This window comes from Eptesicus fuscus, chromosome 1, assembly GCF_027574615.1.
Source record: "Eptesicus fuscus isolate TK198812 chromosome 1, DD_ASM_mEF_20220401, whole genome shotgun sequence".
NCBI classification, from domain to species: Eukaryota; Metazoa; Chordata; class Mammalia; order Chiroptera; family Vespertilionidae; genus Eptesicus; species Eptesicus fuscus.
Window position 1 is genome coordinate 27,033,199 of NC_072473.1, and position 26,254 is coordinate 27,059,452.

At 40.4% G+C, this 26,254-nt stretch overlaps 1 protein-coding gene across 1 annotated transcript in view; it reads left to right on the plus strand.

The window, feature by feature from the left end:
- The first annotated feature begins 337 nt into the window (after nt 1–337).
- The window catches only part of CFAP47 (cilia and flagella associated protein 47), a 502,125-nt gene continuing 476,208 nt past the window's right edge, over nt 338–26,254 (plus strand). The window contains exons 1-4 of the mRNA XM_054720946.1: nt 338–529; nt 5,711–5,862; nt 16,859–16,974; nt 22,916–23,054. Coding sequence (XP_054576921.1) covers nt 338–529; nt 5,711–5,862; nt 16,859–16,974; nt 22,916–23,054 — 599 coding nt within the window. The remainder of the gene's footprint in view (nt 530–5,710; nt 5,863–16,858; nt 16,975–22,915; nt 23,055–26,254) is intronic.

A 26,254-nucleotide genomic window follows, 5' to 3' on the forward strand; every position in this document is an offset into this window, starting at 1 on the left:
AGTTCCACTGCTCTTTAGGCTTAGTCTTGAGAAGGATCCAGGGAAAATGCCCCCCGCCAATGCCATCTCAAAATTCTGCCAGGCCATGGCAAAGTGAAATGTCTCTGGGATTTGGGCTTCTGTGGCATGTTTTCCAGCCATTCTGATGACACCTGTGATCCCGGGGCTCTCTCGCCAGATACCCGCTTTCTTCATTTGAATCGCCAAATCTCGCGCAGCTAGGGCGACACCGCCTTTCAGGCTCGCGAGGCTTCCGATGGTTGCCTAGCGACGGCGTGGACGCTAGTACTAGGCAGATCAAGTCCTTAACCGTTGGCGGGCTACTTAGAGGGCAGACATGTACACGCCGAGGGGCTCCCTGATCCCTCGAGAAGTGGAGACTCCGAAGGAGTTGCAACTGCGGGTGACTCCGGTGGAGCTGAAGTTTCAGGACACAATGGCGGGGAAGGTGTACCGCCAATCAATTACTGTCCGCAATCTTGGCCGCAGCAACCAGAAGATCCGGTTTCTGGAACCAGTCAAACCACAGGTAACACACCCAGGAGTGCTCTGAGCAGGACCTTGGAGGACTGGGCTGAGACTGCCTCCTCACTTGGGCACCTGCTTTGTTCTGGGGAGTAGGCACCTGGCTCCTATAGGGGTAGGGAGCAGGATTGGGCTTCCTGGGGAGCGGTGATTTAGGTTTCTCTATGTTTGTGCGCTCGCCTTTGTTTGTTTGTTTGTTTATCCATTTACTGAGGGTTGGGACCCAGAGTGGGGAAAGTCGATGTAGACTCCCAATTTCTTCATTCTGGACTTGGAAAGAAGGGAAGGGGGTTCCATGTCTGTCTCCGCTTAGCCCAGAATCTATGCCTCATAATACTGTAGAATTATGACGACAAACTTTTGAACCATAAAGTGCCTGACTACTCCAAATATTATAGGATAGTGGGAAGGTTTATTATTCACATTTTAAGAAATATTTGTTGAGCACCTATTATATAATAGGCAGTAGGTGCGTGGAATGCAAGATGGAGATAGCCTTGCCCTCAGAGGACTTAGAAACTCACAATATGTCAATAAAGGTCTAATCATCAGCAAAATAAATATTCTGAGAGGTTGTCCCCATATTTTGACCTAAAAGTTGACAGAATTTTATCTCTATCTCACTGTTATTTTAGAGCATGAGGATGAATGGATGGTTATTAGTTTACTATAATCACCCATTATCAGGGATACTTTTGATATAGAAAAGGTGAATAAGAATTTTTGATATGTAAGTGATAAATAACTGATTTTTTTTTCACGGGATATTCCTAATGGTTAATAGTATTGAATTCAGCTGGACTTATATATACAGAAATGGAAAGGTATCTGATTTTGTTGTTAAGCTTACATGTATTTGTTTGCATATACATAGAAAAATGTACCACAGTGATTAGGTGGGCAATGAGAAACAGGACTTTCATGGTCTACCTTTTACACTTTTAAAACATTGATGTACTATTTACACTAAAGTGCCCACATCTTGAAAGTAAGTCCTGATGAATTTATATATATGTATATGCCCATGTAGCTCCCACTTGGATCAAATCATAAAATATTTCTAGTACTCTAGAAGGTTTCCAACAGTACCTGGAGTAATCACCCCATGGAGATGACCACTATACTGATTTCTAACACCATAGATTAGTTTTGCCTGTTCTTGAGTTTCATGTAAATGAAATCACGCATTCTTCATTTTTGCATTTTGCATGTTTTAATAATAGTAATGTGTTTATTTTGTAATAGGACATCACAAGTGACTATTAGTTGCTCATTAAATAAAAAAAGTACCTGATTCCTCCCAATGCTATATAATTAGGGGGAAAGTTTATTATTTCACTACCTTATTACATATTTATTGAACAATTGAATGTATATCTGAAAATACTTTCTTTTAAACCTCAAGCTGGCAGTAATCCCAGATGTGGGCAAACACTATATTATGAATGTCTCCTGGTTTTTATGCAGATAGAACAATGACATCATTTATTTTCTTTTGGTTTGTATTTAGAATTAAAAAGAAAAACTATTTAAACCACAGGTCTTGTCATTGATAACAGAAGAGTCAGACAGGCTTACCTAGTTGGAGGCCAAAGCTATGAGCCCATTACATTGTGAATTTATCTTTGCAGGACTATGATATGCATTCCAGATCCTTCATAGGTATAATGGGAAGTGGGGAAGAGGTAGATTAGCAAAAAATGCATTCACTGTCTTGGAAGTTAAAAGAAAAATAAGCTTCTATGTAGAGAGCATTGTTGTCACCATTATTATCATCATTAGAAAATGGTTCTAACACATGGTGGTACTTGTTTTCTACCCGGGCTCAAGATCGTGCATTGTCTATGTAGTGAGTATCTACTATGTGCCATATGAAGTGCTATATACCATCTACTATGGGTTGCTGGTAAAAAAATAAAGAAGACACACTTTTGACAACACAATCCTGACTTGTGTTGCTTTTGGTTTAGTCAAGCCAGTTTTACTTGTACTTGTCCCCTTACTTACATACCTCAAACATTTTAATTTTATTTTTGACCCATGTTTTCATTCCCCCTCCTGAAAGAATCACCCCTTTCCAAATTCCACCCATTTTTAAAGGTCAATGTGAATTCTCATTTCCTCTAACAAGTACCTATCTAATCTAATAATAGACAAATATGCAAATTGACCATACCTCCGACACACCCATAAGCCACGCCCACAAGTCACGCCCACCATCCAATCAGAGTGAGTATGCAAATTAACCCAAACCAAGATGGCTACAGCCACAGAGAGCAAGGTTTCCTAGGTAACAGAGGAAGCCAAGCTTTCTGCCAGCCGTTGCAGGCCTAAGCCTCCACTCAAGCTACAAAGTTTCAATTATAGAAGATAAACAAATTCAAACAAATGGCCGCAAAATGGAGCTTGAGAGAGCAGGCCAGGGTTGCCGCTGGCAACAGGGGAAGCAAAGCTTTCCACACACCCTGGCCGGGCCCACCCGCTTAAGGCAACAAAGTTTCAATTTTAACCCCAACACAAATGGCTGCGGGCCTCGGAGGGAACCCCAGGCTTGGCTCTGCTCCAGGCTACAAAGTTTCAATTGTAGAAGGAAAATAAATTCCAGATACCAGAGCTTCTGCTTGCGTCGCCAGGGGGTGTGGCCCGCCTGCAAACCAGCACAGGCCCCTCGCTCAGGCCGCCCCACACCCCAAGGGAACCCCACCCTGATCAGGGACACCCTTCAGGGCAAACCAGCTGGCCCCCACCCATGCACCAGGCCTCTATCCTATCTAATAAAAGAGTACTATGCAGATTGATCATCACTGCAGCACACAATATAGCTGCCCCATGTGGTCAAAGATCCTGCCCCCATGTGGACACAAGATGGCCACCACAAGATGGCCAGCAGGAGAGGGCAGTTGGGAGGCACCCGGCCTGCAAGGAAGGGCAGTTGGGGGCAATCAAGCCTGCAGGGGAGGGCAGTTAGGGGTGACCAGGTCGGCAGAGGAGGGAAGTTGGGGGCAAACAGGCTGGCAGCAGAGTGGTTAGGGGGTGATCAGGCTGGCAGGCAGAAGCGGTTAGGGGCAATCAGGAAGGCAGGCAGGCAAGCAGTTGGGAGCCAGCAGTCCTGGATTGTGAGAGGGATGTCCGACTGCCCGTTTAGGCCCAATTCCACTGGGATCGGGCCTAAACGGGCAGTCAGACATCCCTTGAGGGGTCCCAGATTGGAGAGGGTACAGGCTGGGCTGAGGGACAACCCCCCTCCGTGCACGAATTTCGTGCACTGGGCCTCTAGTATATATATAAAAGCTTAAGCGACCGAACGACCAGTCGACTGCTTGCTACGATGCGCACTGACCATCAGGGGGCAGACGCTCAATGCAGGAGCTGCCCCCTGGTGGTCAGTACACTCCCACAGCCAATCTCCCATGGCCGGCCAACCTCCTGCGGTCCCTCCTCCCAGCCCTCCCCCTCCCCCCTTCCCGCCATCGGCCCCAAATCTTAATTTTCCCTTAATGGTAAGTTCAGAAGCTTCTAAGAGCAGGGCGGGGGGGTGTGGGGTGGGTGCCTTACATGCCTTTGCACACCACGCAAAGTACTCAGCAACTAGTAGCTGAAACCCTGGTTTCCCTTCTTGAAGATACAGTTTCTTTTAGGGAAGAGAGTCAAACCTGATCTGTGGACTGCCAGCACCCAAAGGCCTATATGGGGGACAATTTATTGTTTTCTAATTGCAGGGGTGTTGAGAGTTGGAGTATGGTAGTTATGAGGAATCCAAATCATTGTTTGCTGGTTGTATGATGCTTTCAGACCAGTGGTTATCAACAAATCTCTCTGGCGCTCTATATCCCTCATGCATGGCTATAAAGCACTGCTTAGACTACCTGGCATTGAAAACCCTGAATAATTCATTTCAACAGGACTTCCATCGCTACTGATCGAAGCTCTTTGCCCAGCTAGGCTATCTTATTAGCTGCCTGCAGAGAGATTATTTTGTTTATTCTTTTCTCTGCTTGTATCGGAAATATTCCTGCCCCCACAGGGAGCAACTTTCTTGCTTCTTCTCTACCTTTTGCCTAGGCCAACTGCACTTCTTCCTAGCCCGCAGTAATCATGTTCTCTTGAGGATTTTCATGATACTTATGAAATCTGCATCACTCATATGATACTTAATTAGTCCCTGGCTTACATTATTTAACTTTCAACAGGCATTTAGTCTGCTTCCTTAAAGAGATTATGCATTCATGAGAGGGACTCTGTCTAGTTGTGGGGAAAGAGCTTAAGTTTTAGAGGCAGATAGATGTGTGTTTTGAATCCTCACTGCCTGAGTGACCTTAGACAGTCATTTCACTCTATAGGTTCCAGTTTCCTCATCCATATGCTGGAAGCCATATCAGCCTTACAGGACTGTAGAAGTGCATTGGAATGTAGAATGTTTGATCTATTATAAGTGCTCAATAGATAGCAGTTCTCTTTGCCCCTTAATTTTTTTTACTGGAGTCTAGGAAATATTTGAAAAGAACAAAAGTGGTTTTTTCTCCTTTGGCATATTTCTTTTTTACAATTCCTCCAAATTATGAAGTTGGAATTCCCATGTGGAAAGTACTAGTATATAAAATTCTATATGTATGTGTGAATGTATATGTGTATATATGTATACATGTATGTGTTATATATGCATACATGATTGAGCAACATTTTTATTAGATTGCTCTTCCTATTTTTCTATATTTAAGTACTTGTCAGTATTTACATATTTATCAACTGACTGCATTGCCATTTTCAATTGTCAAACTGTTAAAAGCATATAGGAAGGATCTAGAATCTGAAAGGTATAAATATAGTCAGTAAGTCTTTGCCTTTAGGGCAGCAATATTACCTATCCTATATAATAAAATCCTAATATGCGAATCGACTAAACGGCAGAACGATCAATCGCTATGACGTGCACTGACCACCAGGGGCAGAACCTCAATGCAGGAGCTGCCTCCTGGTGGTCAGTGTGCTCCCACAGGGGAGTGCTGCTCAGCCAGAAGCTGGGCTGAGGGACCCCTCCCCCCCCCCCCCCCCAGTGCAGTCCTGCACTGGGCCTCTAGTGACTTGATATAGCTCTTGAAATAATGTATACCCCTAACTATAGTTGCTCACATTATTCCTTATTAGGAGTTAAGACATGTAATTTGATTTTTTTCTCCCATTGAAGTTCAAACTGGTTTTTCCAAGTGTGGATAAAGAAATTGCTTCTGGACTTCAGATGACAGCTATGGTGGAATATCATCCTAATAAAAATGAAGATATTTCTGACCAACTACTTATTGCAGTAGGAAACAAAGCAGTAGAGGTTCCTCTTATTGGGTATGTATGCTTCACATTTCATACTGACATTTTGAACACTTTTCAAATAAAAATTAGGGTCAAAGTAATATTCGTTATATTCCCTGACTAAAAGGGCTTGTTGTATTTATAGTTTCTTTACAGATGAACTTATAGGACAAATGTTTAGCAAATTGTGGTTTAAAACAAATGACTAGTTTGCTGGTATATTTTTATTAAGATAACTTAAAAACATTCAACAATTGCATGTATTCTTTTTTCTTGATCTCACATCCTATTTTATTTTCCCTATATTTTTTGGTACCTATAGACAGAAAGATTTAGTAAAGAAAGCTCTAGCCTGGCGGTTGTACACAGTGGTTGAGCATTGACCTATGAACCAGGAGGTCTTAGGTTCAATTCCCAGTCAGGGTATATGCCTGGGTTGTGGGCTCCATCTCCAGTTGGGGGCGTGCAGGAGGCAGCCAATCAATGATTCTCTCTCATCATTGATGTTTCTATCTCTCTCTCCCTCTACCTTCCTCTCTGAAATCAATAAAAATATATAAAAAAGAAGTAGAAAGAAAAGGAAGCTGTATTTGTCTACCAGCTGCAGAATTAATATTGAAATATTAATATGATGTTGGTATTAGACATATGCCATTTTATTTTTTTCCTTGTGTTTCTGTATTTTTCTAAACCAAATTTAGGTCTGCAATTATTTTGGTTCTCTGTGTTGTTGGGAACTTATGATTTTGCATATCATCCCATTCTGCATAGGAATCAAACAGTCGATTCACATTACACATTAGAAAACAGACAAGCTATTAACCTATTACAAATATTTAATTTACATTTTGCATTTTATTTTAAGTAGGGCCATTTTGGGTCCATTCTGCATACTGACAAAGCTATGACTAGCATTCAGATTTGCTTGCTTGTGCTGTATATGGAGAGAAGTGTTGAAGACACTTCTGCCTTTGAAAACGGATTTTATCTTATTCCCATAGCATGCCCTCTCTCATCAGAGGCCAGCTGCTCACCAGAGTTGCAATGTAAGGACAGTGCTGCTCCCCTAAAGTGTAATGGACAGTGCTGAAGGGAGAAATAGTGGGCGAGCTTGCTGCTATATTTATATATTTTTTAAAAATGCAGTTGATTGAAGATTCATATGCAATTATAAGAAATAATTCCTCGTGCATTTCCCCCAGTTTTCCCCAATGGTAACATTTTGCAAAACAATAAGATAATACCACAACTAGAAAATTTACATCGAACAATCTACCTACTATATTCAGATTGCCACAGCTTGACTTAAACTCGTGTGTGTGTGTGTGTGTAAGCTTTTAAATTCTATACAATTTTTTTAACTGTGAAGGATTTTATATCTACTACCACAGTCAAGATACTGAGTAGTTCCAGTACCACAAGAATATCTCCTTTTACTTAAAAAAATTGTTAATCCTCACACAAGGATATTTTTTTTCCATTGATTTTTAGAGAGTGGAAGGGAGGGAGGGAGGATAGGAGAGAGAGAAAGAGAGAGAGAGACATCTATGTGAAAGATACCCATCGATTGGTTGCCTCCTCCACATGCCCTGACTGTAGTCAGGGATTGAACCTGCAACCCAGGTATGTGCCCTTGACCAATAATCGAACCCAAGACCCTTCACAGCTCAGGCCAACACTCTAACCACTGAGCAAAACCGGCTAGGACCTCCTCCTGTTACTTTTTATAATCACACCCAATTCCCTTCTGCCTCACAAGCACCATCCCTCAACTGGAAACCTCTAATCTGTCTTCCATTTCTAATTTTTTTTTTTGTCTCAAATATGTTTTATAACTTTCGGGATTGACTATTTTTCATAGCAAAATTCCCTGGAGATGCAACCAAGTTGTGGAATATATCAATTGCCTTTTAAAAAATATTTATTGTTGAAAGTATTACAGATATCCCCCTTTTTACTCCCCACTGTTCCCCCCACCTGGTTCCTGCCCCACCCCAGGCCTTTACCACCCTTTGGTTTGTGTCCGTAGGTGATGAATATATACATATAAGTTATTTGGTTAATCTCTTCCCACACCCCTTCCACTCTTCCCTCTGAGGTTCATCAGTCTGTTCCATGTTTCCATGCCTCTGGTTCTATTTTATTCATCAGTTTATTCTGTTCATTAGATTCCTTGTTCATTTGTTTTGATTTTTAGATTCAATTGTTGAGATATATGTATTTATTGCCATTTTGTTCATATTCTTTATCTCTTCTTCTTCTTCTTCTTCTTCTTCTTCTTCTTCTTCTTCTTCTTCTTTTTCTTCTTCTTTCTTCTCCTTTTCCCTCTTCCTCTTCCTCTTTCTCTTCTTAAAGAATTCACTTTAACATTTCAGGTAATACTGGTTTGGTGGTAATGAGCTCCTATAGCTTTTTCTTGTCTGGAAAGCTCTTTTTCTTGTCTGGAAAGCTCTTTATCTGACCTTCAAATGTAAACGATAGCTTTGCTGGGTAGAGTACTCTTGGTTGTAGGTCCTTGCTATTCATGTCTTTGAATATTTTTTGCCACACTTTTCTGGCCAACAAAGTTTCTGTTGAGAAATAAGCTGACAGTCATATAGGTGCTCCCTTGTAGGTAGCTAACTGCTCTTCCCTTGCTGCTTTTAGGATTCTCCCTTTGTCTTTAACCCTTGGCATTTTCATTATGATGTGTCTTGGTGTGGGTCTCCTTGGGTTCCTCTTGTTCGGGACTCTCTGTGCTTCCTGGACTTGTAAGTCTATTTCTTTCATCAGGGAGGGGAAGTTTTCTGTTATTATTTCTTTAAATAAGTTTTCAATATCTTGTTTCTCTTCTCCTTCTGGCACTGCCATAATGCAAATGTTGGTATGCTTGAATTTGTCCCAGAGTTTCCTTATATTATCTTCATATATTTGTATTCCTTTTTCTTTTTTTTTTCTTCTGATTGGGTGTGTTTTGCTTCCTTATATTCCAAATAGTTTATGTGATTCTCAGAATCCTCTACTCTAATGTCAAATCCCTATAAATTATTATTTATTTTACTAGTAGTTACTGTATGCTTAATTTCTGACTAGTTCTTTTTCATGTCTTTGAAATTATCACTGAGATCCTTGAAAGTCTCACTAAGTCCCTTGAAGTTCTCATTAAAACCCATGGTCATTCTTATAATCATTGTTTTGAACTCTGCGTCTAGTAGTTTGTTTCCTTTCATTTCACTTAGTTTTTTTTTCTGGAATTTTCCTCTGTTCTTTTATTTGTGACATGTTTTTTTGTTTCCACATTTTGGCTGTTTCCCTGTGTTTGTTTTATGTATTCATAGCACTTGGAGCTGTTATGTTTCCTGGAATTGGTAGAGTGCTCTTGTATAGTAGGTGTCCTTTAGGGCCCAATGGCTCAGCTTCCCCAGTCACCTGAGCTAGGCATTATATGTATGCCCCTATGTGGGCTGTGTGCACAGTCTTGTTTTAGTTGAGCCTTGATTACTGTTGGTGTCACTGGGAGGAGTTGGCCTTCAGGCCAATGGGCTGTGAGGACTATCTTTGGTTACATTTGGAAGAGCTGCTGTGAAGAAGACACCCCTATGGAATAGGACTTGTTTCAGTGGGGCTTTGGTGCTCACTGAGTCTGCCCCTTGAGTGTGTCACTCATGGATGTCTAGAGTTGTAATCTGTTATGGTCTGAAGATGTCCACTGGGTTCACTGGCTCTGGGGCCTCCTGAGAGGTTCAAAGTCAGAAACTGCCTCTGGCCACCAAACAGGAGCTACAGAGAAATCTGCAGATGGCTGCTACTTGTGTCGGGCTTGGAAATGCCCTGGCTAGGCCAAGCTGTGAAGCAAGGCAGGCTGCTGCTAGTGCCTGGGCTTGGGTCTCTTATTGAGAGTTATGGGGCACACTGACAGCAGCTGTTGTTTGTTTGAGAGATTTTAGTAAAGTCTAAAGCCTGAGCCAAGACAGGCTGTTCATATGGAAAAGTTGCTGCAAATAGCTTGAGTGGGGCTTCAAATTAGATGGGGTTGCGAGTCTCAGGGAATCACCAGGGTGGAGTGAACAGTGTGAGCCAGGCTGATTGAAACTGAGATATGGCTGCCAGTCAGTTCTATGGCGGGGGAGGTCACAGCATAGGAACAGTGACCTCTGCTAGCATGCCTGTCTGGAAGAATGCCACTCCCAAGTTCTTGCTCTGATGCCAGACAATCCAGTTCCTAACTGTAAGTCACTGGATAACCCCAAGCTTCTACCCCAGTGCTGGAACTCAGGAGGAGTGATTCTGTGTAAGTTCTGCACTGGCCCTTTAAGGGGAACTGCCTGGGTCTTCAACAGCCCCCTTATCACTCAGCTATAATCTCTGCTGGTTTTTACAGCCCAAAGTTGTGGAGATTTCTCTTCCAAGCTCTGGAACCCTGGGCTGGGGGTCTGGTGTGGGGCTTTGACCCCTTGCTCCTCACAGGAGGCCTTCACAGCTGAGATATCCCTCCCAATTAAAAAACAAAACAAAACACCACATGTGGGTGTCAGACCAGCCCATTCCATGCCTCTGCCTCTCCTACCAGTCTCCATGTGCTTTCTTCTTTATTTCTCTAATTGTAGGACTTCCATTCAGTCAACTTTCAGGTAGTTCTGAATGATGGTTGTTCTGTAATTTAGTACTTGCAATTTTGATGTGGTTGTAGGAACTGGCAAGTACTGCCATTTACCTACACCACCATCTTGGTTCTCCTTTTTATTCTTGAGTACTAATACATGGTATTAGTATACAACTGATTAACCATTAACCTGTTAAATGTTTTAGGGCTGTTTCCAATTTTTGGTTATTACAAATAAAACTGCTATGAACATTCATGTACAAGTTTTGTGTGAAAATAAATTTTCATTTTCATATGCTAGGTCATTTGGTAGTTGCATGTTTAGTTTAAAAATAAATTCCAAATTGTTTTTCAGAATGGCTGTATCATTTTACGTTTCAGTGAGCAATACATGAGTAACCTGCTTTTCTGTATCTTCACTGGCGTTTGTTGCTGTCAATGCTTTTTTTAATTTTCACCATTTCAGTATCAGAGCTTTAACTTGGATTTTCGTGTTTTTCCTCTAATCCTCAGTCCCAAACCAGCCAGTTCTACCTTCTCACCAACTTTCACTATTCTCCTTTGCTTGCCTCTTGCACCATCTTTAGCGTTTATAGTTCTATTTAGTGAGGAGGAACATGGAAAAATGTTCTGGTCTGGAAATCAGATGTTTATATTATCTGGTGTTCCAAAAGTGCTCCAGTAGAGAAATGATATAAACTGTGACTTTGAACACTTTTTTTTCATGTATTCCTAAAAACTATGTCCCTCTTGCATATTTAAAATTTTTGAAGGTTTTTCATATGAGTTTCAATACTTGCAAAGATGTAAGTATATAAAAAATCCTAATATTTAAAAACCCTGGATTGTAACGACCAGTAACCAAGGGAGGCTGACCAACCAGATGTCAGTGCTGGCTCCGCCCCTAAGCAAGCGGTAAGGGGCAATCAGGCAGGCAGGCAGAGAGGTTAGGGGTGATCAGGTAGGCAAACCAGCAGTTAGGGGTGATCAGGTAGACAGATGGCCCCTTACCGGGCTGGCCCCACCCCCAAGCAAGTGGTTAGGGGCAATCAGGAAGGCAGGCAGAGTGTTTAGGTGTAATCAGGTAGGCATACCAGTGGTTAGGGGTGATCAGGTAGGCAGACCAGCAGTTAGGGGCGATCAGGTAGGCAGATGGCCCCTCACAGGGCTGGTCCCGTCCCCCAGCAAAGAAAGAGGGAGGCCCAGGCCAGCCACGCCATTGCACCCCAGCCTGTTGCCTGCAGAGGGAGGCCACCGGTGGCAGGGGAGGGGTGGCAGCGCTGCACAGATGACAAGCAGTGGCAACAGCAGGAGTGGGGCCAGCTGCCTGCAGCCCAGGGAAGGAAAGCCCTGATAGGCCCTGATCTCAGGCCAGGCCTAGGGACCCGAGGGGTACTGGATTGTTAGAGGCTGCAGGCCAGGCTGAGGGACCGCCCCCCAAGTGCATGAATTTTAGTGCACCGGGCCTCTAGTGTCCTATAAAATGTTCTACATGCCTCTTTCAGATGTGTGCAGTAAAATTGGAAACAATAGTAATTTGTAAATTGTTGAAAATTTTACCTCACATTTTCTCTTCAAATTTGTATTTCCATTCCATTTCTCCAAATTGCATCCTATCCTAATGTATTACCTTACTTTATTTTTAGAGAGAGAAGAAGGGAAAAGGAGAGAGAGAAACATTGATTGGTTGCCTCTCCTATGTGCCCTGATTGGGAATTGAATCTGCAACCTTTTGGTGCATGAGATGACACTCCAACCAGCAGAGCCATACTGGCCAGGGCTTAATGTATTAAATTTTTTTGTTTAGCAGTTTTATACTGATCACCTGCAATTAACTATGTATGTAAATTTGTATGCAATTTATACATATGTATATACTAGGGGCCTGGTGCAAGAAATTCGTGCACTGGGGGTGGGGGATCCCTCAGCCCAACATGCCCCCTCTCACATACTGGGAGCCCTCAGGGGATGTCTTACTGATGGCTTAGGCCCGATCCCCACGGGAAACGGGCCTAAGCCACAGTCTGGCCTCCCTTTGTGGGAGGCAACTGGGCTGGTCAGGGGAAGGCACCAGCCCCATCACCCTGCTGCTGCAGCCACTGCTAGTCACCACAGCCACCAAGGTGTTTTCATCAACACGGACTCCAGTCCCTTCACCAAGAAAAACTGACAACTTTCTTTAGGCATTTTCAAGATATGTCTTTCATAGGATATGCATTTCTTTCTTTCTTTTTTTTTATCCTCGCCTAAGGATATGTTTCTATTGACTTTTAGAGAATGTGGAAGAGAAAGGGAAAGACAGAGAGAAACATCAAAGTGAGAGGAACACTTTGATTGGTTGCCTCCTGCATGAGCCCTGATCTGGGGCCCGGCCAGGGAGGAGCCTGCAACCTAGGTACATGACTTTGATCAGAATCAACCCAGACCCTGCTGTGGGCAGGCCGAGGCTCTATCCACTGAGTCAAACTGGCTAGGGCAGGATATGACATTTCTTAGCCCTCCAGCAGCGGACCTTCATTTTTTTCTCCAGAAGTGTGGTGGAAAAACCCTAGATCACCTTTTTGGATTCTTATTACCCTAGTTACTGAGAACATTACCAATGGCATACAGGAAGCTTAGCCAATGTGCAGTCAGAAAAGGTGTTTCCTCTATAGTTCACACCAATCACCGGCTGTGCCCTGCTGAGGCCTAAAGCCTCTGGCCAAAAGCTTTGGGCCTGGGAAGGGTACCGCCAGCTCCCTGTGATTGCAGACACCGCCCATTGGCCAGGGGACCCCAGCTCCCTGCAATCCACCACAGAAGCAGATGCCCTCACAGGAGTAGACCCCCAGTTGCCTGCCATCCGTCGCAGGCTTCCCGCTGGTGCCCAAGGTTCCCAGCCTTGGGCTCGGCCACACCCCAGCCTCCCGGTGACGGATCACAGGAGCCTACCGCCAGTTGCCTGCCATCCGTCGCAGGCTCCCCACTAGTGCCCAAGGCTGGAAAAGCCTCCGGCAGGATGGTTTCTTGGTGGGCGTGGCTGTTGGGCATGGCTTGTGAGTATAGCGAAGGTATGGTCAATTTGCATATTACTCTATTATTAGGTAGGATTTATGTACATATGAACATGTGTATGCAGTATGTATACAAATATGTATAGAAATAGATTTACTGTAATCATAAAAATATGTTAAAATTTTTATGAATTATATTAATCTAAATTTATTTTAACTACATATATAAATTACTAAGTTTGATACTTTTAAATTAATATTTTTCCTTTTTAAAATTGAAATATTATTGATGTATAACATTCTGTAGGTTTATGGAATGCATCGTGTTAATTCAATACATTTATATGTTGCAACGTGATTACCACTGTGGCATTAGCTAACACTTCTATCACATCACAGAATTATCATTTCATTTGTGATGAGAGCATTTAAGATCTAGTCTCTTAGTAACTTTCATGTATATATCACATTATCCTATATAATCCTATACAATAAAGAGCTAATATGCAAATGGTCCTTATGCCCTCGTGCCCTCGTGTCAGGGCCGAGGGACCTGAAGCCGGGCCGTGGGACCTGAGGCCGCACCCCTGCCTGGAGCCAGGCTGGGGGACCTGAGACTGCACCCCACACCCGGTGGGTCTTGACAGGGGACCTGAAGCTGCACCCCCTGCCTGGCAGGGCTTGATAGGGGACCTGAGGCTGTGCCCCCTGCCTGGCGGGGCTTGATGGGGGACCTGAGGCTACGCCCACTGCCTGGGGGACCTGAGGCTGTGCCCTCTGCCCTGCGGGGCTTGATGGGGGTGGGGCTGGCTGGGTCTGGGTCTTGCACGATTTTGAGGCACACACGGGTGGGCAGGGACTTGACTCTAGGTCCCATGGTGTGCTCCAGACTCTTGACAGGAGGGAGATTTTCATATGCATTTTACTAATTTTCTTTCATCTCTGACACTTCTATTATAGAGAAAGGGCAAATAGCAATATTAAAATATTTCCTCTAATTAACCTTTTGCACTCGGATGTCGAGTGCAAATTAATCTTTGAATGTATCAATAATTTGAAATATAAAAAATCCAAATAAATAAGTTTGTATGAAAAGAAACTCCAGTTTTTTATTATACTGCTGCGCTTTGTAAAATCTGGGGTATTTAAAAAATTAAATCCCGAGTAGAATAAAGGAATTGAGAAAAAAGCAAGTGAGTGCAAAGTGTTAATTCCCTTTTAATGTGCATGAATTTCATGCACTGGGCCACTAGTTAACTATAATCATAAAGCTATGAATTATATACCCAGAACTTAATCATCATCTAACTGCAATTTTGTTCCTTTGACTAACATCTTACCAATTCCTCTACCTCCCAGCCCCTTGTAACCACTACTCTCTGTTAACAAGAGGTTCAGTGTTATTGGAAATACTATTCTTAATCAGTTGGAAAAGAAACCAATAGAAAACCAGAGAAACTGTTATACATTACTGTATTACCAAGCCCTTACTACTAAGGTAAACTTTGTGTGTGGAAGGGAGAGCAAGAGAGAGTGAGAGCGAGAGCGAGAGCGAGAGCGAGAGAGAGAGAGAGAGAGAATTCTTAAGAAAAATATTCTTTTTAAAAACATATTTTTTATTGATTTCAGAGAGGAAGGGAGAGGGAGAGAGATAGAAACATCAATGATGAGAGAGACTCATTAATTGGCTGCCTTCTGTATGCCCTCCACTGGGGATTGAGCCCACAACCCAGGCATGTGCCCCAATTGGCAATTGAACCATGACCTCCTAGTTCATAGGTTGATGCTCAACCACTGAGCTATGCTGACCAGGCAAGAAAATATTCTTAAGACACTTTTCTTCATCCAACTAGAGAAAGTTTGAAAAAATGTTTGGCTTCACATCTTAATATTATTTATGAAAATTAGTTAACCTTTTTATTAATGCAATTATGTACAGTAAGACATTTGTAATTTATTTTCCTGTCACAAAATCATAATTTCTTTATGAGAAGAACATGGATGTTACTTAGAAGATGTAGCATATATAGATCAGTCCTGGTTGATCTCTGGAATATCTGTATATTATCCAATAATATACAGACAAATAAACACATCACATCAAGAAGGCCTAGAGCACTAGTACATAAGGCAGTATATGTGAATGTTTTTTTCAGGTATTCTTATTTATGTACTTTGTGTGTATATATGTATTTTGAGTTTGTATCCTATGTAAAACAAATTATTTAATTCATGTCTCTAAAGGTCAGTTATTACTATACTTATTGGTGCTTTTAGCATTGTTAGGTTTGTACTTGAAGCCTAACAAAATGGATTCAAGGCTAAATTCACCAACATTATCCTATATAATAAAAAGCTAATTTGAAAATTGACCAAACAGTGAAACGACTGGTCACTATGATGTGCACTGACCACCAGGGGGCAGATGGTCAATGCAGGATCTTCCCCCTGGTGGGCAGTGTGCTCCCACAGGGGAAGCACTGCTCAGCCAGAAGCCTGGCTCAGGGCTGGTGAGTGCAGCGGCAGTGGCAGGAGCCTCTCCCACCTACGTGGCAGCACTAAGGATGTCTACAGGCCTAAGCCATCAGTCAGACACCCCCGAGGTCTCCTGGACTGTGCGAGGGTGCAGGCTGGGCTACGGGACCCCCCTGAGTGCACAAATTTTGTGCACCAGGCCTCTAGTATCCTCATAATTTCTTAGATAAATTATTTAGGCTTTTTAAGTCTTTGGTTTTTTTTATCTGTAACATAGGAGCCATATAATATTTACTAACCTTTCAGGAATTTTTTAGTATCAAACAGGATAATATAATTAATGATGCTTTATAAACTATAAATTATTATCCAAATATAAAATATATTTATGAAACATGTTAGGATTATAATGGATTTTTAGAACATGTATACTACAGATATGCTACTGTGCACCCTTTAAATCAAACACACACATGAAAAAAATCAATTGAGTCTTTTTGTACTTAGACCTTGTTTTTGTCCCCAAATGATATTTTATATCATTACACTTTCTTTTATTTAATCAGTTTTGGCATCACCCAAACTATTTTACTTTGTTAAGGTCCATTCCACCCTTTTTGAGGAGGGTCAAAAGAATGCATTTTATAGGCTTAGGTGGAGATTCCAAAGCAGAGTTCCAAAAAAAGCAACACAAATATTAGAACATGTGAGTAGCCTCTGAAGGTGAGTACTTGGGAGGGTTTACTATGTACTTAGATGCATAAAGTCTGATTTCTTTTTTAAAAATGTGTCTCATCTTATTTTCATGTCTTTATTTCACAATTCCTTTTACTGACAAATGTGCCACCAGTAGACATGGAAAGAAACTGAAATATCTTTTAAGAAGTTAAGACATAAGTGTCTTTATATGTATCCCTGTAGATTTAACCACAAGGTTATAATTGTTAAAATTCATTATGCGGTCTCTTTCCTCTCCTAGGTTGATTCCAGCCTGTAAATTGGAAATTAAGCCAGATGTTGATTTTGGCACTTTGGTTGCCAATAGTAAAGTGTATAGTAAAGAGGTTAAAATAATTAACCGTGGCAAGGCTCCAGGTAAATACTTTCTGTCATATAAATGAACTTATACTTTTCAAAGAAAGTTGGTACTATTTAAAAAAATATACCTTGTATAATTAATGGATTCTCTGATTCACCTCCCTCCCCCAATGTCTATCTTTTGAAAGCTCAAAACAGAAGGCCCTTAAATAGGATAGCTGTAAAAGACTGATAGGCAATTATTCAGGAAAGTTGAATCTGCCTACTTATAATTCTGATTAACAGAATCTGACTCCCAGATGACTGGTGGTACCTGACAATAGAAGGCAGGATGGTGTCATGAAATTGACATAGTCCTTGGAGTCATCAAGAGAGAGAGTCAGGACATAGTGACTTGCTAGATGTGTGATCTGATACAAGTATCTTTAAGGACATTTTCCTTGAGCTTCCTTATTTATAAACTGTGGCTAATAAAATGTACTGTGGTTAATTATGTATGTACTTAAGGTTGTAATATGATACTTTTCATAGGCACTCAATAAATATTTGCTTTTTTTTCTATTGTATTTAACTTTCAATTCACATGATGGCCCCTAGAGGTTCTTATTAACTTTTTGTTGAAAGAATAATGCTTCTCTCTTCTCCAGACACGATTATTTCTAGAGATTCTTGCTGTGACCTAAGAGTTTACATAAAGGCATGTGTATATGTGCTCATGCACACTCTTCATTGAGAATATGCATTAGGCATAAATTCACTTATCCCTTCATTCTCATTGGATGGTCAGGACCTGGGGCAGCAAGGCTGTCATTTCTGCCCAGCTGAAATGAGGACTAGCTCCACACATAGAAGGCATTTCTCTCTGAGACTGCTTGTTGGGTACATAAACATGGTCATAAATCCAAACCCATCTTATAGTAGGTGAGGATGTTCTCTGGGGCTGCTTGATTGAGTAGTGGAAATTATTAAGGCAAAGGCAATCTGTCACTTTTCTGATTTTTTTCCTTGGGTATCAACAAATAAAACTGCTAATTGATCCTCATTGAATAATAATACTCATCTTGCTTTCCATGCTTTTGGTTTTTGTGATTGAATGTCTGGTGCCTGTGGGATTATAGAATATTAGGCTCATTTGTGGTCTGATTCTGATATTAAGGATAGAGTCTTTCATGGCAAGTGATTGCAGGCTGTATGGTCCTTTAGATTCTCTGGTTATATTTTAGAGCGGTGATATGCGATTGAGAGAATTTTATTTTATAATATTATCTTCCAAAAATCTCTCTTAACAGTTGGCCATTACAAATCCTTTAAAGTTTGATCATATCCTTTCTTTATTCTAAAATCTCACCAAATTGTCCAGTTGTATATATGGTTTTCTTTTATTTAAATATTTAATATTATTTTACCTAATAAAATAAATAAAATTAAGTCTCAGACCTGAGTCCATACATTTCAGGAAAAGTAACCCACATCGGCTTTTAGTATTGTATTAATATTTTATGTGTGCATAGAACTTGTAGTGAATGCTAAATTTGGTAAATTATAATTGAGAATTGTGAAATGTGAATTACTATTACTTTCAAACAAAATGTTATTAATGAAACACATTTTCTTAGTGTTTACTTTGTCCCTCATATTTGGAGTTGAATATTTTTTTCACCATTACCAAAATTTATAGTATGTTTTATATTCACAGCAAGTGCCTGTAAAATGTCATAAAGCCCTTATTACCTACAAGCACAATATATAAATATTCATGAGAGTAACAGTGTATTTTCATGAAGAAAAACATTTATGCAGAAAATAGATTCAGCAACCAAAGATGATTTTAATAAATTTAAAAAGATTTTATGTGACAAATATTTTATAATTTTAGAGTCAAAGATCAAATGTTTACGAATTTATATGTATACTCAAGAGGACATAAGAAGCTACACTCAGCAGGTTCATGATTTGTATAGCTTTGCTTGTTCTATTTGCTAGTGTCACTTTGGTTATTATCTTTGGTTCTGTACACCCCAAAGTTTATGTATGTAACAACTTCATGATGTTTTATTTTTATAGCCCATTATGAAGTATCTCTCCATGGATTTAGCCAAATGGTGTTTGAACATTTTGTTTTCTCACCCCTTATAAGAATGTTTCCTAAGTTCACTCCTGACTGTGCAAAGTAGCACTTACTTTTCATTTTTAAAAGACACAGCTCAATCTCTAAGATGTCTCTGCTATTAGTACTTTGTGAGCTGGTGAACTCCATGTTCTCTCTTAAGATTTTATTGTTTCTCAATTGTCTTTGAAGATTGAAAAAAACATTGTTATTTTAGCTTGCCTTGAATTGCAATCATTTACCTCTTCCCCTCAGTATTCTTGGGTATTTGAGTAGGCTTTTTCTACTATTTTTATGATGTCGTTCATAGTGAGACCTTTACACACCATTTCTGAGTTTAAACAGCTACCTTAGAATTCATTATCCTTTAGGTTTATTTGGATCATTTGGCACAAAATATATGACCTGTCTCTTGCTCTTAATGCCCACTCTCCTCCTTTCACTGGTCATCAATGTCTCTGCTTCACTACCTGGAAATGCTGGCTTCATCTGTTAAACCAGGAAATTTGCTAAATTGGACCCAACACCTGTGTGGTCATTGAGATCCTTTCTATATATCCAGAGAAATATCACTACTTATTCTCAATGCATATTTTTCTTTTCTTGGAATCGATGCTATGTAATCTCAATATACCTTTCATGCAAAATATGATGCTGGATATATAACACACATTCAGGAAATATTTAATTGATTTGCTTCAGTGATCTCTCAGCATAGACCCATTAAGCTTTCAATGAAGGGTGCTTTCAAAAGTAACCCATTTAATCACATATGAGTATTCTGAAAGTCTCCAAAACTTAGTCATTTGGAGATAGGTGGAGACCAGTACATCTTTGGTATGCCTAGACCCAATGACACTTAAGGGGGAAAAAAGCCTATATAGCAAAGAACAATGGGCTTGGGTATGTAACTCTTGATTTTAAGTAGTATCTTATAAAACTGCTGTTTAGCTATATTTTGGGAGAGTAAAGGCAGGGAATACTATTTCACCACCCAGTGCCTAAGCTGCTTTTCCAGAGAAGATAGGGCAACTCTGATTAAGAAAAGCATACAGGTTTGTGCAAAGGACACTTCATCTCAGCCACAGCTGTGGGTATTCTCACATCCCATGTTCTCTCCTAGGTCTCATCAGTGGGTAAGTCCCTGTGTTTATTTTACTGGCTTATTAGCAACATGTGACACAGTTGGACACTGCCATCTTCTTGAAAAAAAAATTATTTTTGGATTACAGAACCCCTTACTCTCCTTTATAAAATAATGACTTATAGTAGCTCAGTTCCTGGAGTGAGGTCTTCCAGGGCCCAAATCTTGGTTGCAACATTTACTGGTTTGGAGGCCCTAGGCAAGGAATTTACAATTCCCGAAATCCACAGCCTCACTTAAACATTAGAAAAACACTTAGTGCTTGCCCTCTACAGTTGTGGTGGTGACTAATAAAATGCTTAGCACATTCTCTGACATATATTAAGTCTTCAATAAATATTCACTTGATGTTAGAATTATTCTTTTTCTACTGCTTCCCTCCTCTCCAATTCTCTTTTGTGGACCAGTGTCCATTTTTTTGGACATGAAATGTGAGTGTTTCCTAGGACTTGACATAGATCCTCATGTCACCACAGTCAACACGCTTTCCCTAGGTAATCACTTCCATTCCTATTACTTCACTGAAGTCTACATAATTCTTTGTATTTCCTCTAGGTTTCTCAAACTTAACATGTCTAAAACTAAACTTCTCTGCTTCTCCCCAAAACTTGTCCTTTTCTCTTTTTCATAGTCACCACCATGTATTTAGGAAAGTCAGAAACTTGGTAACATCCTTGAGATCTCCCTTTTTTTTTTTTTTACCTGTCCCCTTTGTCATTTATTAAATCCTGTCTATTCACTTCCTGATTATGTCAATAATTCTACTTTTCTGTCTCATTGCCACTTTTCTACAGCAGGCCATAGTTTTCTCTTGCCTAGTAATTATACCAATCTAAGTTATTTCTCTGAATTCTCCTCTTATCTCCTTCTAGTTCATTTGCCACACATTAGCCAGTGTCATATCTGAAAAGAAATGAAAATTTGATGACAGAATTTCATCTGTAACTTCCTTCCTTCAGTGATATTCTTCTCTTAGGATGATGTCCTTGCTCCTGTTGTTAGCAATTAAAAAATACAACAGTCAAATATTTCATAATTATTAATGGTATTAAAGTTATATATGACACAGTAATGTTTATGTACCCACTGTTTTAATATAATTAGAAGACCAAACAATGTTCCTTTGATTTTAGGGTTGTTCCTGAATAAGCTTTTGAAACATTACTTAAACTCTTGTCAAATTACATCAAAGTGCTTACAATATAGGAACTATTACACTGACTCAGCCTTAACTGAACTCAGGCAGTTTTCTTTTTCTGGAGAACTGAGTCAATAATGGTTATTTGTTTAAAATGGATATAATTTACAAATATTTGTTTTATCTTATGACAGAAAATAAACCTGAAATATTATGCCATTAGCACTTCCCTAAAATAATTGGATTAACAAATTTTCTTACTGTGACTTTGCCTTTTCCATCAGTTCATTTCTGTACTTAAAAAATGTTTTATTGTCTTTTTATGTTTTCAGTACTTTTATTATGCTAATATTTTATTCTAAGTTAAATGAATACTTTTGGAAAATGTCATCAATTATGATTTAAAATGGGTGAATTAGAAATTTGCAAAGTTGTTTATGTTGGCAGTATGTTCATTTGTTTTAATATTGTATAATGATATTTAAGAAATGTGACTGGTTGCTTCTATTTGTTGGACATATTTTGAACACAGCTTTGTGCTAGGCACTATGTGGGTACTAAGACCATAGAGATGAAAAATATAGTATTTGATCTCAAGGATTGTGTGCTGTAATATAAGTGCCAAATATAACCATAAATTATGAACCATTTCTACTTTTAGAAGAAATTTTTGTAACCTCCTTCTCATAAGCTAGTTGATTCTAGAAACCCATTCCTTTTGCCCTTTCCCTGTGTGAATTGCATTAGTTCATCTATAGAGAAGTAGCAGTGGCTATAAGTTTGAGTCCTATGGTCAGAAACATCCAGGTGAAAATCCCAGCTCAATTATATAGTTACCAGCTATAGTAATCAAATATTGCTATGTTATAAACTACCCCACAACTCTGTATATGAAAAAAAAGGCAATTATTTTTACATTTTTCATTTGTATGATGATTGTCTAGAACTTGACTGTGCTCAGATGGGTGGCTGCTTCAGGCTGAGGCAGCTGGGCCTGTTCTGTTACTACAGGTCTGTCAGTGAGCTGGGTAGCTGTGCTTCATATTTGCTGCTGCTACTCGAGAAACATTTCTCATTGTAGAACTGCAGGAAAACATCTGGGGTTAGAGCTGGCATGTTGTCACAACTAGCCAAATGCTGTTGGCCAAAGTAAATCGTATGATCAAGTTCAAAGTCAAGGGGTAGGAAACATACTTTGTCCATGGCAGAGAAGGGTGGAGAATTGGAGGCAACCATTTAATCTACCACAATAGTTGTGTGTCTTTGGACAAGTCACTCAACCTTTCTAAGCTTCTATTTCATTATTTATGGAGGAACCTATATCAATGAATCGTTATGAGCATTAAATAGAATACCATATGCAAATCTCTTAGCATAACTATCTGAACACAGTAAGCAGGCAATATATTTTAGCTATTGATGAGGGTTAAGCCTTAACACTAGGCTAAAATATCTTTGGTGACCCTAGAATCTGGACTTATAACAAAAGCTGTAGTTCTTGGTCTTCAGTAGACCATATACTCTGTAATATTTGTCTATCCTCTACCAAGAGTATGAATGTAATATTGTAAGGATCCAGATGTGAACCACCTGCTCTTGTTCTCCTTAGGTAAGTTTACAACACTATACCAGGGCCAATTACCCATTGTAATTTTTCCAACTAATGGTATTGTGGAGCCCAAGTCCTCGAAGATTATTAAAGTGGAATTCTGTGCAGACCAGCCCAGCCTTGTAAATGAAGTGGCTAAGTGAGTGTGTACTATGGTTCTTAATTCTAATATAGTACTTAATACTTTCCTGTTTTTCTCTTTTCAGATATGCCTATTGTCTTTGAATGTTGGTTAGCCTCATTGGTTTTTCAGTCAGCAGTAATAAATTGAGTCTATAATATTTGCTAAATGTGAGAATAAACAACCTTTTCTGTCAAAGAACAGTTTAGACAGCCGCCATTTTGGACTGTGTGACTTGGCAGCCACCATGTTGGCCGCATGGCTTACAGCTCCCCTCGGGGACGCCATCTTGAAACAGCAAAGGCCAACCCCTCCCTTTGAATTAGCCAATCGTGAAAGACTGTGCACCTGAGCTCCAATCAAGAGCAAGGGACAGGTCACATGCGTCAGGGATTATAAATCCCGAGCAGACCGCCTGCTTGGTGTGCGCATATTTCCAGACCATGTGTGCACACCTTTCTACGTAGAAGTAAAGATAAGATATTTGCCTTGCTTCCTGGCTTCCAAGTATGTTTTGTGTTCTACCAGGACCCCTGAGTTGTGGGGCTTGCCTTATTTCTAACACTAAACAAGGGATTCAAAAATAGGAAGAAACAGAGGATGGCATTTGGTATACTTAACAGGAGGTACTAGTTTGAATTTTGTGGGGGTGAGGGGTGGATCAAATAAGGGCTTCACTAAGGAGGTAATAGTTGAACCAAACACTCATTGGTGAGTAGGAATTAGCCAGACATAGAGCAGTGGTGTGATTTGGGCTGTGTATTTGTGTGTGTGTGTGTGTGTGTGTGTGTGTGTGTGTGTGTGTGTGTGTAGGGGAGGTAGGTGTTGATGATAGGAATGGGTTAGAGGAGTGATTTTAGGTAGAGCAGCTAGAAGGTTTGAACTCCTAGAGGTGAATAGACAGTGTTACACACTGAGAGATCTGAGGATTGTAGAGGCAAAGAGATGGAGGTAAGGAGTGATGTAAGGTCAGACCAGGAAAACAGAACAGTGTAGGGTCCAGTAAAGGAATTAATAGGACAGTGTTATTTAATGCTTTAAGTCTCATTTCATTAGTGGGATGTGCAATCACTATAATGGGGCATTACCAGTATTAAAACAATGAAGTTGAAAATATCAGAATGCATCTCACCTAGTAAGGCAAATGTTGTTTTATAAAGCTGTGTGTGTGTGTCTGTGCTTCCTGCGTTGCAATGTAAGATATATTTCTTACTGAAGGTCACAGCAAACAAAAAAGTTTGAGAAACAGTTGTGAGCCCTAATAGTTTAGGTTCTATTGTGAAGGCTGTGGAATCTCAGGAAAATTTTAAGATGGGAGTATCTTAATTAGTTTGTATTTTAGAAAGATTGTGCTAATAGCAGTGAGTACAGATATGGAATGGATAGCCTGACTAGACTCTATAATAATGAAGCAAAAGAGAAATGATAAAGGCTTTTCTCAGGTACAGATTGGGAGTGTGCAGAGAATTCTGCAGATTAGAGGTATATTATAGAGACAGATTTGACTAGATTTAGTGAGTGGTTATAGAAAGAGAAGGTTAGAGAAGGGGCATATCTGTGGGAAAAGATCTGAGTTCAGTTTTGAAATGTTGGAATTGATTTGCTTTGTAGAATACTGTAGAGCCTATTAGATTTACTTACCTTGAGTCCCAGAAAAAAATTTTATTCTAGGTATATTGGTTTGAGAGTTGTCAGTGGATAAGTTGTCAATGAAACATGAAGTATTGAAAATAATTTGAGGAGCGTAGCATATGAAAGAGTAGGAGAGAAATACCATTAGTTATGGAATTTACAAAATATCCAAATCTTAGAAGAATGAGAAAGGTAGAGTCTGAATAAGTGAGAGGAAAACCAGGAAAATATGGTGTCAAGGAAGGTAAGGGGGAGGAGAAATGTGCAAGAGGTGATATTGACCATGTCCAGTGTGACAGAGACAGAGTGTAAGCTAAGGACCTAGTTTGTGGAGTGGTCAATTGTTTGTGGTATTTGATGGGACAAGATTCAAAAGCATTGCATTTGGGCCAGAGAAAGGTACATTTGGTGTGGGGGCCAGTTTCCAAAGGGAATTAAAATTAGTCTTGGAAGTGAAGTTTTATGGGGGGGTATATTCATTTCAGCAAAAAGTGGGATTTTGCTGAAATAATTTACTTTGTAGGGAATTGAGTTACAGGCAGTCCTCGGGTTATGTCGGACTTGACATACGTCGTTTCATGGTTACATCACCATCTCCCACTTATTTATATATATATAAAAAGTTCCATCATTTCGATGTATGTACATACTAGAGGCCTGTTGCACGAAATTCATGCACAGGTGGGGTGCCTAGGCCTGGCTGGCAATCAGAGCCTATTGGGGCTGTCTCGCCCAATCCTGATCAGGGCTGGGCCAGCTGCCAGCCAGGGCCTGCTGGCTGCTGGCTGGGACCTGGGGGCCTGCCTGCTGCCAGTTGGGGCCTGCTGGCTACTGGACAGGGCCTGCGGGACAGGTGGAGGGACCGGCCATGGGGAGGTTGCCTGGCAGTGGGAGTTTGGCTGTGGGAGTGCACTGATCACCAGGGGGCAGCTCCTGCATTAACCCTTTGCACTCGCTTGCTTTTTTCTCAAGCTGCTACCAATGCTAACTGTGTCGAGTCACACTCGACATCCGAGTGCAAAAGGTTAAGCGTCTGCCCCCCTGGCGGTCAGTGCACATCATAGCAACTGGTCGACTGGTCATTCGGTCATAATGGTTGCTTAGGCTTTTATATATATAGATGTGCTTTATGTTTTTCATTATTTATTTAACACAAGTAAAGGTCAGGAATTGTTATCTTTCTTTAAATTTTTTTTTTTACTGTTTCACTTCATTACTGCTGTATATGTGCTCCATGTGAGTGACGTAGGTGCTTATGTAGGTGGGTTTCGACTTATGGCGAAAATTGCGTTATGTCATGCCATAGGAACGGATCTCTGACATAACTCGAGGACCTACTGTATTAGGATGGGGATGATCCCATACTCCCAATTTGTATCTTATTAAGTAGGATAAGTTAGAAAAGAATCTCAGAATTCTAGAACTAGAGGTATAATTTATTCCATCTAACTCTAGTATTTACAAAATAATTGGTGATATGGACATACCAATAAGTTCTCTTTGGGGTTAGTTCCTGTGATTGTTTCCCAACTTTGCTGTTTCCTGGAGACAGTGAATTAGGTTGTACATATGCCATTCTACTGTTC